This window comes from Anneissia japonica, unplaced genomic scaffold, assembly GCF_011630105.1.
Source record: "Anneissia japonica isolate Jap-2015-1 unplaced genomic scaffold, ASM1163010v1 scaffold287981_len1045443_cov154, whole genome shotgun sequence".
Taxonomy (NCBI): Eukaryota; Metazoa; Echinodermata; class Crinoidea; order Comatulida; family Comatulidae; genus Anneissia; species Anneissia japonica.
Window position 1 is genome coordinate 578,433 of NW_022695194.1, and position 13,293 is coordinate 591,725.

The 13,293-nt window shown below is 32.8% G+C and overlaps 1 protein-coding gene across 1 annotated transcript in view; it reads left to right on the forward strand.

Moving 5' to 3' along the window:
- The window catches only part of LOC117101412, a 62,319-nt gene that overhangs the window by 25,282 nt on the left and 23,744 nt on the right, over positions 1–13,293 (forward strand). Inside the window, exons 17-21 of the mRNA XM_033241391.1 lie at positions 549–690; positions 884–1,087; positions 1,733–1,929; positions 2,029–2,208; positions 3,547–3,617. Coding sequence (XP_033097282.1) covers positions 549–690; positions 884–1,087; positions 1,733–1,929; positions 2,029–2,208; positions 3,547–3,617 — 794 coding nt within the window. The remainder of the gene's footprint in view (positions 1–548; positions 691–883; positions 1,088–1,732; positions 1,930–2,028; positions 2,209–3,546; positions 3,618–13,293) is intronic.

Below are 13,293 nucleotides of genomic sequence, written 5' to 3' on the forward strand. Positions count from 1 at the left end.
TAATAATAGTAATTATATTATTATTATTATTATTATTATTATTATTATTATTATTATTATTTGTATTTACATTGATATAAATTTTGGATTCATTTAAATAGATAAACGATTATTTCACGTTTTTTGAAAGTATATTCAATGGTGTTTTGTACATTCACAAACCCATGAACATAGAATGAGAATACCAAACATATGAGAAAAATATTTTAGTGAAGCCTATCGGGTGAATGGAATAAACAACTAGACCTATAGGCCTCTAATGCTAATTCATTTGATTATCTATATTTTGTCCCGACTCTGCTATAATAGGCACTTTATGCAACAGGACGGGAAGACGGATATGAGTTGATTTTGTGCTAGTCAGAGCTTGAAGGCCACAGTAAACAATAGGGCGCTTAACCCGAATTTCCGTTGTCGACGTCTCCCCGTCCTTTTGCGTAAAGCGCCTATTATTACAACAGTCTTCAGCAGAATACTTTAAAATAACAATCATTTTGGTGTCGTTTAATTTTTTAATGCATTAATAAATTAATAAATTTCTCTAATAGAAAACACTCTACAGCATTCAGTCAGGCACTTGGAAACTTAGAAAGAAATTCTCATGCTAAATGGTGTGTCTCTCAAATGGACTTTCAGATGCGGCTGTCCGAACCAGCCGATTGGCTAACAAGGCTTTACGACGAATTAAAGGTAATGTGGTTTAATAGCATAAAACAGTTGCCTGATATAGGTTTATTGCATATTATAGTACCACGATGATGGTTAATGTGTTTTTGTAACATATCTTTAAACAATAAAATGTTGGTCCAAAAAGTGCCGGTACTAAACCAAAGACTTTTAAACTTAAAATCTACACTGGTCAAGCAGTTTTACATTGCTTCAGTCTTTAGAGGCCGCAATTATACGGGACCCAGACCACCGGGAAATATTTCACCTCTTAAATGCGAATACATTACACATGTTACATCAGCTGATTCTTCGTGGACAGCATCTCAAAGAAAGTGTTGAACAAGACTATAGCAAGCACGTCACCTCTGTACTACTGATGTTACCGATTGATACGATCAACGAGCCTCATTTTATTCAAGTAAAATTCAGTGTTTGTGAAACATTTTTATATAAACCATAATATGATGGAGTTATGTATTAATAAAAATTAAAATGGGATATCTGGTCTGGGACGTTTTTCCTTTAAGTGGTCCTCATGCTCACACCCTACTCACCAAAATTTAATCATAATCAAAACTATAAAATTTCATTTAGATCCATTGGTGAGTTTTTAATATATAAGTTTGGGACTTTAGTATTGTAAATTACCCTCAAATTTACACCCGAACCAAAATTGAATAATGTCTTCCTTGTAGCTTAAAAGTTAAACTTTCCCGAAAGTTTCATTCAGATCAGTAGATCTGTTTTTGGAATATCTGGTCCGACATTAATTTTGTCTTTTGAATGGTCCTCAAAATTTAATTTATTACAAAAACAATGAATTTTCCAGCTAATGCTGAGAAAAGCCAATAATGATAATGATAATCATAATGATAATGATAATTATAATAATCATAAAATAAATAAATAATAACAATAAATATAATTATAAATGAAGTAAATAAAAAGTGTCGTTCCGTCAACAGAGAAGCATCATCAATGAATCCGTAAACTGTTTGCTCCGCTACTTAATGCACTATTATTGAATGTGTATTATTGATTGAACTTTTCTTTGCAAGTACAGAAGTTGTCAAATATACAAGATGACTGGATTCAGAAACAAGATCGAATGGTAATGTTTAGAAAACGAAAAAAGGATCTCGTGAGTTATCCGTTGAAGAGGCGGTATCATTCGACACAAATCAACCTTTTTGTATCTACATCAGTCATAATTTTGACTTCTTCCTCAGCTGCAGACGAAACTGTCGAAAATCTAAAAACGTAAGTCGTAATACAAGATTTACGCACGTAAATTATATTTATTAAAAAATATATATTCTTTTGTTTAAAAGATGAAATTTTATATTTATAATGATACAGACACAGGTTCTGTAAATGTTTTGATCGTAACTACGCTGATATGGCTATCGTAGATGCAAAATCCAGAGAAAGCTGGATGCCTGAGAGAGAAAATTTGTTCAAATTGTGGATCTATGAAAAGGAAGATGTGGATTACAAGCAATATGAATACGTCATCGGTCTAAACACCGATCGATCAATGTAAGCATTAATTTGAATCTTATACATAAAATAAAATAATGGTATAACAATAAGTCAGAAATTATGTTACTGTACTCTTAAAGACAAGTGAATTTTATAGCATGATACAGTAGGTTTTTTTTAAATTTTTTTTACTGGATCAGGGGTGGCGCCAGCGAGAGGGAGGCAGGGCCCCCGTAGGGGAGGAAAAGTACAATTCGTCGGGAATTTAAAAAAAAATTATATGTATTTTCTACACATTTTCTAAATTCGATTAAATAAGTCTTTGAAACCCCTTCTTCTTCTTCATGTACCATAGCATATTATGCCGTAGGCGTTCATGGATTGTCTGTCAGTGTCTGTCCTGTCTTTTTCCATCTCTTTCTATCTCTCGCAATATTCCCAAGCTCTACATCATTCTTCACATTCAGCTTTTCTTTCATCCAATCAAGCATCTTCATCCTTTGCCTTCCTTTCGCCCTTTTCCCCTTCAATTCCATCTCGACGATATGTCTTTCAATTCCACCTTCTTCTCTTATAATATGTCCAACAACAGGTTGAAACCCTTAACCTGTCGAAATTTTCGGGGCTTCACCCCGGCCCCTGGACCACTTTCGAAACCTTTTAATCGAAGCTCCACCACGCCCACTTTGCTTTCGTCGGGGAAATCTGACCCCTTGTCGGGGCATCGGCCCTCCCGTTAGTGACCTCGCCCCCGTCCCCAGTTGGGCAAATCCTGGCGCCACCCCTGTACTGGATAGGTATAAAGAGGTAAGCCTTAGGCCAAATGTGCATTAAGTTGCTTCTTCCACTTATTGTTCATCCATGTAGCTGCATAGTTGTTTTTTATATTGGTATATAAGAAATCTTTGAATCAATCACTATAGGCCTCTTCCAATGTGTGTTTTAATGTGGTTTTGAATAATAAATGTCAAATTGACAATAGCATGGGGAGCCCAGTAGTTTTATTAACCAATCAATATCCATTGTTTCAAAGACGGTGTTTTTAAACTATTATTTTCATAAAAGAGCGAATGACTCGTCAATAGATATTTCCTCCAAGCTCCGCCATTTTTCATAGTGTTGCTAAGGCCAGACTCCTTTTTTTGTTTAGCGAGCCCGCCGTCCACTAATAATAATGATTTCAAATAAAAATCAAATTTTATTTTTTGCACTCGCCGCCACGAAAAAATGGAAATTTCAGAAAAGTTTTTTTATTCTCGTTAAGCCCTCCGCTGCCTTGAAGTCTCCAAAAATAAAATAATGGATATTTCTTCCTAATTATACAAATGTAATGCATTTGACAATCCCATTAATACACTATTTACATTCACCAATAACATTTTATTTTTATCCCAGGGAGGAATTATTGGAATGGAAATCGGCGCTTGTTGTGGCTACAGGTGAATCAGGGAAATTTGATGATTACAGTAAGTCAAATTTATTTTTGTTTTTTTTTTAATTTTCGACAATATTTTTTAAAATGTTATTTCTATGACTTAACACTTTTGATTGATACAGTATGTATAGTCTAACAATTTAACGTTAAAAAACGTTATAAAAACGTATGGGTTTGGTTCAACAAACGTTTTAGTAAAACGTTCCGAAAATTTAATTTTGTGGAGTTTTGATAGCGTTTTAATAACGTTTTAATAGCGTTTTAATAACGTTATAAAAAACGTTATTATAACGTAAAAATAACCCTGGTTACATCGACTTTGGTCTTGTATCACGTTTTAAAAACGTGTACAAAGGGTTTTAATTACGTTTGTAAAACGTTATATTACGTTTTAAAACATATTTACTGTATGTGGAGTTTTTAAAGCGTTTTAATAACGTTTCAAGTTAACATTCAGAAACGTCATTATAATGTTATTTTGATGTTTTTTAAACGTTTTTAAAACATTCTTAAAATGTGTTACAATACCAAAGTCTTTAACTCTAGTTAACATTGACTTTAGTCTTGGTAACACCTTTTAAGAGTTTTTTAAAAACGTTTAAAAACATCAAAATAACGGTAAAACTTCTGAGTTTGATCGGTGTTCCAAGGCGTTTTCAAAACTTGAACAAACGCTGTACACTAAACCGTGGATACCCTTAGGTCGGCCTCTGGTCACATGTATGATTCCAACTATATCGTGTTAACTTTGATGCTCCTGGACAAAAGAGGACAACAATACGAAAATTACTTACACTATGTATACGCATTATGTGTTTATCCTTTAATCTTTAATGCGTCCTGTACTGTACTTTGTTATACTGTAGTTTAGCAAAAGCTCAATTTCAATATAGGACAAAGGGATTTACAATAATCAATATTCAAAAAAATAATAAATCAAAATCAAGTTAGAGTCAAGTGCTGACAATTCTATACTATTTCTGTAAGTACAGTTAATAAAAGATCAAGTTCCATATCATCTATTCAGTATTTGGCAAGTTCAATTGATTTAAAAATGTCAAACAAATATCAAAAATAAACAAGAGGCCCAGTGTACAAAAACTCCATAGTGCACATTTGAAAATCTAGGATATTGAGAAAAGCAGATGGCTACACTGTCTCTGAATCAAGCCTTGACAGAGGAAATTTATAGCTGTTCTGTCACAATAGAACCATTTGCTGAGTAGAAAGTTGTATCAAAACCAATAAAGAGGATGTGCTACAAATCAAACGCATTCACATAATACTGCCGTCGTCCTCATCGTTGTAATCTCTTCTGGCAACTACATCTTCTTCATTACAAACTTGCTCAAGTTTCTGTAAAAAGTGAACACAAAAGTGTGTCTATTTAATTTACAGTCGGCCTTCTTTGATTTTATAATTAATATTTCTACATGTAGGATGATTTTTAGTATTGTTCTCTGAAGTGAAGTGATTTTTTATTACTGTTAAACTTAAATTAACCAAACATATTCTTTTGAATATCTCAGTAAAACATTTGCTATATTACAGCTATAAAAACCATATATACTTTTGATAAAGTCCCAAGGTAACACCAACTCAATAGATTTAATTTCAAACGTACGTATGATCACCTTTGTTAATATATTATTTGACTGCTGAATATTAGTCCTATAAACAAATTCAACAGATTAGAATAAACACAATTATAATTAAAATAACATGTGGATGTAAAATATTTATGAAAAAATAATACGGTAATTAAAAATTATCACGGTAATTTAAAACATTATAATAACTTGTCTGAAGCCGCGATACATGACATCCTTAAAACATTTAATTCCCATTCTAAATCAATGTATTAATAAATTATAATGAAAATAATAAATGAAAATATGATAGGTAATTAAACTGTTTGAAGTGATCATTATGGAATGATAAACATACGAATACAGTACATACAAGGTTAACATATCGTGCTGATAGCCCACCATTTCAATAATTAACAAACAATGACGTAATATTGTATAGTAATAATAAGATAAAGCCTGGACTTACAGTATTTAATAATGCTGTTGAACTTTCTTCCCTCAGGTCATGTAACTAAAAGTAAACATATATTTATCAATTAATGGCATCAACCAAAAAATATTAATTAAAGAAAAGTTAATAAACTATTAATATATAAAATCCACAAATGAGCAGTCATACAGGAAATACAAAAATAGTATTCAGCACAATCAAAATGGTGAATGACATTGTGACCTGTTCCGACACTGAAAGCAGACTTAGAAATCTTAACTGTAATATTATAGCTAGCAACTTCTCATGAACAATATAAAAAACGTCATGCCTAAGAATCACTAGTAAAAATAATTACATTAGGCATATGTGCCAGTACCAGGGCAAATTCAACCGGGCTGCTAGCATGAGACAGACAAGGCACATATTGCCTCATGCATCATGATATTGTCAGATTTGTTCTTGATTTAAAACTATGAAAAGGAACATTTGTTATTAAATGCCTCGCAGTTTAATATACACGTAGGCATAGGCCTAGGCCTACAGCACAGGGCAACTGTAGAACTAGGCATAGGATCCGTATTTAGATAGAACCATGACAAAACCAAAAAACCTGACGTCAAATAACACCAACAAACTATTGCAGAAAACGGATTTTTTTCCCTAGGGCATGAGCATTAAACCCTCAGTTCCCAGTGCGCCTTTGTGCTCCCTTCGCTAGCAAATCTGTTACTATTTATATTTTTCAACTCTCTGGCTACCCACCTAGGCCTGGGCCTAGGCCTACCGATTTGATTACTGATCTCCCTCTAATGAAAAACCCTCAATTAAAGACTACCTCTAAATAAAGACCACTTTTCTGTTTGACTATTGACTATGTCTTATTTTTATTATTGTAACTAGAGACCAAAGCTGCTAAAGACCATGAAAACCCGGTCCCAAAAGTGGACTTTAATTGGAGGGAGACCTGTATTTAATAACCGTCATCATAGTAACTACTGCAGTACATATCATTTATTTGGAGCCAGTTGCTAATCAGAACCTAGGACCAGTAAATTTAAAACGTAAAGAAAACATTATATTCAACTTTGACGAAAGTCAGGTAATTTTCTGTTTGTTTAATCAACTGCCACAGACACAGTCACACAGTAAGGCTTCAAACAAACAAAATACTTCCCTACACCCACCACACTAGATTGAGTTTTTTTAATTTTAGTAGAGACATCCTGAAATAAAAGTCACCATTTATATTAATTAATTAATTGGTGATTACATACATGGCCCAGCAGACATTTCAACGTCGAGTTAACGTTGAAACAACGTCATTTACCGACGTCGAAGCAACTTCGAATAGACATTGGATTTGAAAGGTGAATCGACGCCAAATGTCGACGTTGGATTGACGTCTATCAGTGCAACGTTGGATTGACGTCTATCATTGCATCATCAATTATCAACGTCGAAACGACGTAAAATATTATTACTGACGTCGACAAGAGGTTGGATAAATGTTGGATTTAAAAGGCGGATCAACATCAAATTTCAACGTTGAAACTACGTCAAGTACCGACGTCGACAAGAGGTTGGACAAATGTTGGATTTGAAAGGTGGATCGATGTCAAATATCAACGTTAAAACAACGTAAAGTACCGACGTCGACAAGAGGTTGGATAACTGTTTGAATTGAAAGGTGGATCGACGTCAAATTTCAATGTGGAAACAACTTCAAGTACGACGTCGACAAGAGGTTGGATAAATGTTGGATTTGAAAGGTGGATCGACGTCAGATATCAACGTTGAAACAACGTCAAGTGCCGACGTCGACAAAAGGTTGGATAAATGTTGGATTTGAAAGGTGAATGGACGTCAAATATAAACGTTGAAACAACGTTAGGTACCGACGTCGACAAGAGGTTGGATAAATGTTGGATTTGAAAGGTGGATCGACGTCAAATATCAACGTTGAAACAACGTCAAGTACGGACGTCGACAAGAGGTTGAATAAATGTTGGATTTAAAAGGTGGATCGACGTTAAATATTAACGTTGAAACAACGTCAAGTACCAACGACGACAAGAGGTTGGATAAATGTTGGATTTGAACGGTAGATGGACTTAAATATCGACGTTGGATTAGCGTAAAACATCAACGTTGAATTGACGTTGACAAAAGGGTAGACAAAGATGGACATCAGGTATAAGCGTTGAAACAATTTCATACGACCTTGAATTTGACAATAAAAAAATCTGGTAATAAAAACAAAATTATTACCAGATTCTTCAGTTTAAACATATTTATTCAGAAACACACAATAATACATAGACAGTGTCATCTAAACTTTTTCAAGTGTCCATATAAGCTACTAAAGTTTGACTATCTACGTCTTAAAAGAAAAAAAATGACACCATTAAAATTATATGAAAGTACTATACCATTGTACTTTATAATTCATTGTGTTCCACATATGATAAAAAAAAATGCCTGTATTACTAGACAACCATGTCCAGAAGTATCTTACCCAACCCATTATACACTCAGTTTATAAAAAAAATATCAAATAGAAAATTATGAAATTTTGAATTAAAATTCGGTTGTTTGTTATGCCTGTATTCACGTTAAAATTTACAAGTTTAACGACGAATGGTAAGATATATTTAGTCCAATCTGGAAAATAAAATAAAACAAAATGGAACTGACTAATTTGCAAATGAAAAGTTTAAGTCCATAATTAATTTGGCAACATAAGTTAATAAATTTGAATTAAAATCATTAATATAAAAATATCCCCATCAATTATTAGACCTTGTACTGTTTGACATACCTGTACATCGAATAGCAATCAGGAATTTGAATTTCACCAAACGCCTTACCATTTTTAAAACGTATGGCATGGTAATTTTATTAAATAAAAGCTAATTAAATATTTTAATATCATGAGCAACATAACGATATTGTGAAAATTGTTATATATTACTTTGTGAAATCCATACAAATATAAACTTTATGTATAATGTAACGGAATACCACCAGTCAACTCGCTCTTAGCAAACCCTTCCCTTGGAAATTTTCCTTTAAGATCTTATACCCTTAACTTATACAAAGTCGCCTACCGTAGGCCTACTGTAGGCCTACTGTAAATTTGAATCTCACCCACAAACAACCTAGCCTCCAGCACAAACTTAACCCTATAAACTCGCCTCCAAAAAAATCTGCCCACAACTAACATTCAATGGTGTTGTCGGAGAGTATAACTCACCTGAGAATGAAGGGAAAAATCGGACTAAAAAAACGAAATCGATACTTAAACTTAAAGGAGAATATAATATGTATATAAAAATAAATAGTCCTGTCAGGAAAAATTTGGTCCGGGGCAAAAATCGGTCCGGCGGACAGGCCTACCAAAATGGAATCTATGAATAAATTCGTAAAAATATACTGTATCGGTATAGGCCTACTAACAAATTTGAATTGTAATATTGAATACGTTAGGTCTTAAAACCTAACAAAATCAATATGCGCCTATCGGAATCTACAGAAATATGAAATATGCCTTAAATTATGATAGGCCTATATAAAGCTTTTAAAACGGAATGTAAATAATATATACAGTATTTCTTCAACTATATATAAGCATAAAATAACAAAATCGATATGCGCCTATAGACAAAACGGATTCTACAGTACCTGTAATATAAACTATGCCTTAAATTATGATACACCTATATAAAGCTATTAAAACGGAATGTAATAATATATACAGTATTTCTTAAACTATATATAAGCATTAAAAAAAAACAGAATACGGTATTATAAGGGCTTAATATAACATACCGAAATAGAAATAATAATTAAACTTAATCTTTATAAAAATTATAATTATCACATCCTGTCTAATATGACGAAACCTAAAATGGTGACTTTATTTTGGAGCGAGTTTGTTAGGGGCGAGTGTGCTAGAAAGAAGGCATGTTTGTTAAATGAAAAGTTTGTTGGGAGAGGATAGAGTGGAATATAAATCACCTAAAATATAAATTACTGACTAAAATATTATAACAATTAAACATATTCATAGTTTAATAGTGAATTAGGCTATCGCCTAAAAGGATATATAAACAAATCAAAGAAAAAAAAACACTGACGTTAAATCAACATCACATATGACATATATGTCGTTGAATAGACGGTTACTGGTGGTTGTTTAATCAATTGACCTGCTATCAACGTTGATTCAACGTCAGTGCACAACTTCATCATGACGTACTGAGGAGGAGAATCGACGTTGAATATACGTAGGATTATGTAGTTAAACGAATCGAAGTTGAAAAATTGTTTTATTTTAGGTCGTTTAATCGACTGACATGAATTCAATGTCTACTTCAACGTCGATTCTGGTCGTCAATAGAACATCGTGATGTGACGTTGGATCAACTTTCTACACGGACTTAATCGACGTAGAAATTGTTTCGGTCGGTTAAATAAAGTAAACGTTTATCCAACGTCGATTCTTGTCCTTAATACAACGTCGTTATGTGATGTTGGTTTAACGTTTGTACATTGAAGTTGAACCAACGTTGAAATTAGAGCTGATTGAGCAACCTATATTCAAAATCTATTTAACGTTGAATCGACAACGAAGATTTGTGATTTTGTACTAAAACAATTAAAAATATTTCTAATATTGATCATCGTAAGCTTTAGACAACCTTATATTATTGATATTTTATTCACAATTATAATGAATTTGTTTTTATAATAATGATTACAAATTATATTATATTGCGATTAATATCATTAAAATATACATTACAAACCATAACAAATATAATAAAAACTAATGTAATGGTAATTTCACTTACATAATTTTATTATTTCTATTATCTGGTAATTTACAAAGAAAAGGAAAATATTAGCAGTATCAGGTTATTTTTTCAGTATTACCATATTTTCACTTTATTGCACGTTATTTTCACTTTCAGTATAGGAATATAAACATGGTCATGTTATTATCTGAGCATTGAATAATATAATTAAGGTATTATGAAATTGTCAATATATAAATTTTCCTTATTCTTCTATTTGTATTCACCATGGTGAATTTATAAAGTCATCATTTAATTACCAGTTGTTGGAGTACGATACCAGGCGAATTTAAGGTACTTGACTAGAGCCATGGAGATATCGATTTTGGTACCGTTGTTTAATCAGGTTTCACAACACACTTATTGCTGAAAAATAGAACATTAACCTTTGAATACAATTATATAATCAGGTAATTCATCGCATAGGTTCATTCAGATAAATTAATGTCGTCATCATAAGCAGCATCATCAATACTTAAATCTCTTCATTGTTTTACTATATAATTGACTAAAAAATGGAATGAATTATATAGTCTTAAAAGTATAAAATCTCAAGAAGTTTAAATATTCCTTTAAACATTATTATAAAAATCTTATTTTTTTCTAATTACTTAATTAATTTTAGTGTCGTTAATATATGAAGTTTATTTTTCATTTATACATAGGATGTACCGTATCTTTTATTTATTTATTTTTTAATATTTAATCTTTAGTCAAGTCTAATCTGTATATCTTTCAATTTAGTTGTGAGACAATGAAAATATCAATAGAACAAAAATTAAAATTCCTAAACAATGTAATAACTATAGGCCTATAGGCCTAGGGCTACATCATCATTCAAACATTTTTCATGCATATTTAAATAATATTTACGTATTTAAATGTACCATAACGTCGAGTTCGACTTAGGCTAAGCCTAATTGCTTGACCATTTGCAGATTAACATAAGGTTTTAAAGAAATATAAATATTGTGGTTCAGGCCCACTACCGGCGAAAGAATCAGCAGTTTTTTTAATACTATAATGCATAATAACAGGCCTCCTACCTAGAATAGTGCAGTGCTGCACGTCTTTGCCCTGGCATAGGCTAGTTTAAAAACTTCAAACAAAATTATTTATGCGACTCAAGTGAAAATAATGAATAATAAAAATATAACAAATAATATGAGACACGACCCATCATTGTCTATGTCATATTTTGTCATTGGGTGACAAAGTCGTAATTATTCATTTTTGTCAAAAAGTGTCTATAGTGGTGAATTATGGTTTATGTTTTTTTAAATAAGGTTTCAAAGATTTCTATGTATGTGGAAAATGTAGTTGATTACCAAAGGTTAAAATTTTTATTTTGAAGACTGCATGGAAGTGTACATTTTTTTATGGGGCAAGTTTTCAAGGGCGGGTTTTCTAGGGGCGAGTTGACTGCCAAAGAGTGTTGCCAAAGTGCGAGCCAGCGTGTTATTTGATCACAAGTGCGAGACATCAGAAGTGTGAGCCAGCGAGCCATGACGTCACGACAATAGATACGAGCCGTTAACGAGTTGTGCGAGGTATCGGCTGAGATTTGTGGAGTACAATTCAAAAAACAACTGTAGATCTAATAATGAATTATTGTGATGTTAAATAGACAAATGCTAGCTATCAAGGAGCGACGTTGTTTATCATTGGGACCTTCGTCCCTTCAAGGACAGGCCTAAATACCATCCTAGCTACAGTAGTCTAAGCCTAAAATTTTTTATTTGGTGAGATGATGTATGGGGAGTTTTCAAGGCGGCGAATTTACTAGGGGCGAGTTTGTAGAGGCGAGTTGACTGCCAACGCACCACACAACGTAAGCATGATCTAATTCGAGTCAACTCGGCACCACGTCAACTTGGCCACAGTTTCGCGGCCCCCTAGTATAATACATTTTTAATTATTGTTTTAAAATGTAATAATTAGAACGTTGACATAAATAAGTTTAACTGGGTTCGTAAATACTATAGGCCTCAAAATACTGTGCCAAGACTTGGGCCGAGTTGACATTTATAGCCTACTGCCCATGATTATAGTAAAAACGCTGAATAGTAATGCTCAAGCGTCTCGAGCTGACGTAGAAACATAGTAAAAACTAACGTTGGTACCGTGTATGCCAATCTACAACAAGCGTCGCCTAAATGTAATAATTAGCACGCTGATATAGACTAGTAAATAAGTTGAACTGGGTTCGTAAATGATATTGGCCTCAAAAAATTGTGGCTGAGACATAGGCCGATTAAACGTAGAAATAGGAAACCTAGAAATATAGTAAAAACGCTTAATAATAGTACTCGAGCGTCGCGACATGCAGACGTTTGTACGTGTAGGTTAGTCTACAAACGTCGCCTAAAGTAATTGATTTTACCCGGCAGAACGAAAGAAGGAAACTCCGCCTTTTAGTCGTCTTAGGCCCTTGTTTTTTGACAAACAGTGACCTTTCAGAGGTCAAATTGCTGTCAAGAATATAAATTTACTGCTTCGCAGCAACAAATAGGCTAGCTAAGCTAAGACTAGAAATTGCAACTTGCAAGTGAAGTGCTGTGAAGTACAACTGCATATAAATGTTCTTCGAATAAAATTATTTATGCGAGTCAAGTGAAAATAATGAATAATAAAACTATAACAAATAATATGAGACACGACCCATTGTCTATATTAGAACACTTCTCATTGAGTAACAAAGTCGTAATTTTTCATTTTTGTCAAAAAGTGTCTATAGTCGTGAATTATGGTTTAGGTTTTTTTTTAATAAAGTTTTAAAAATTTCTATGTATGTGGAAAATGTAGTTGATTACCAAAGGTTACAAT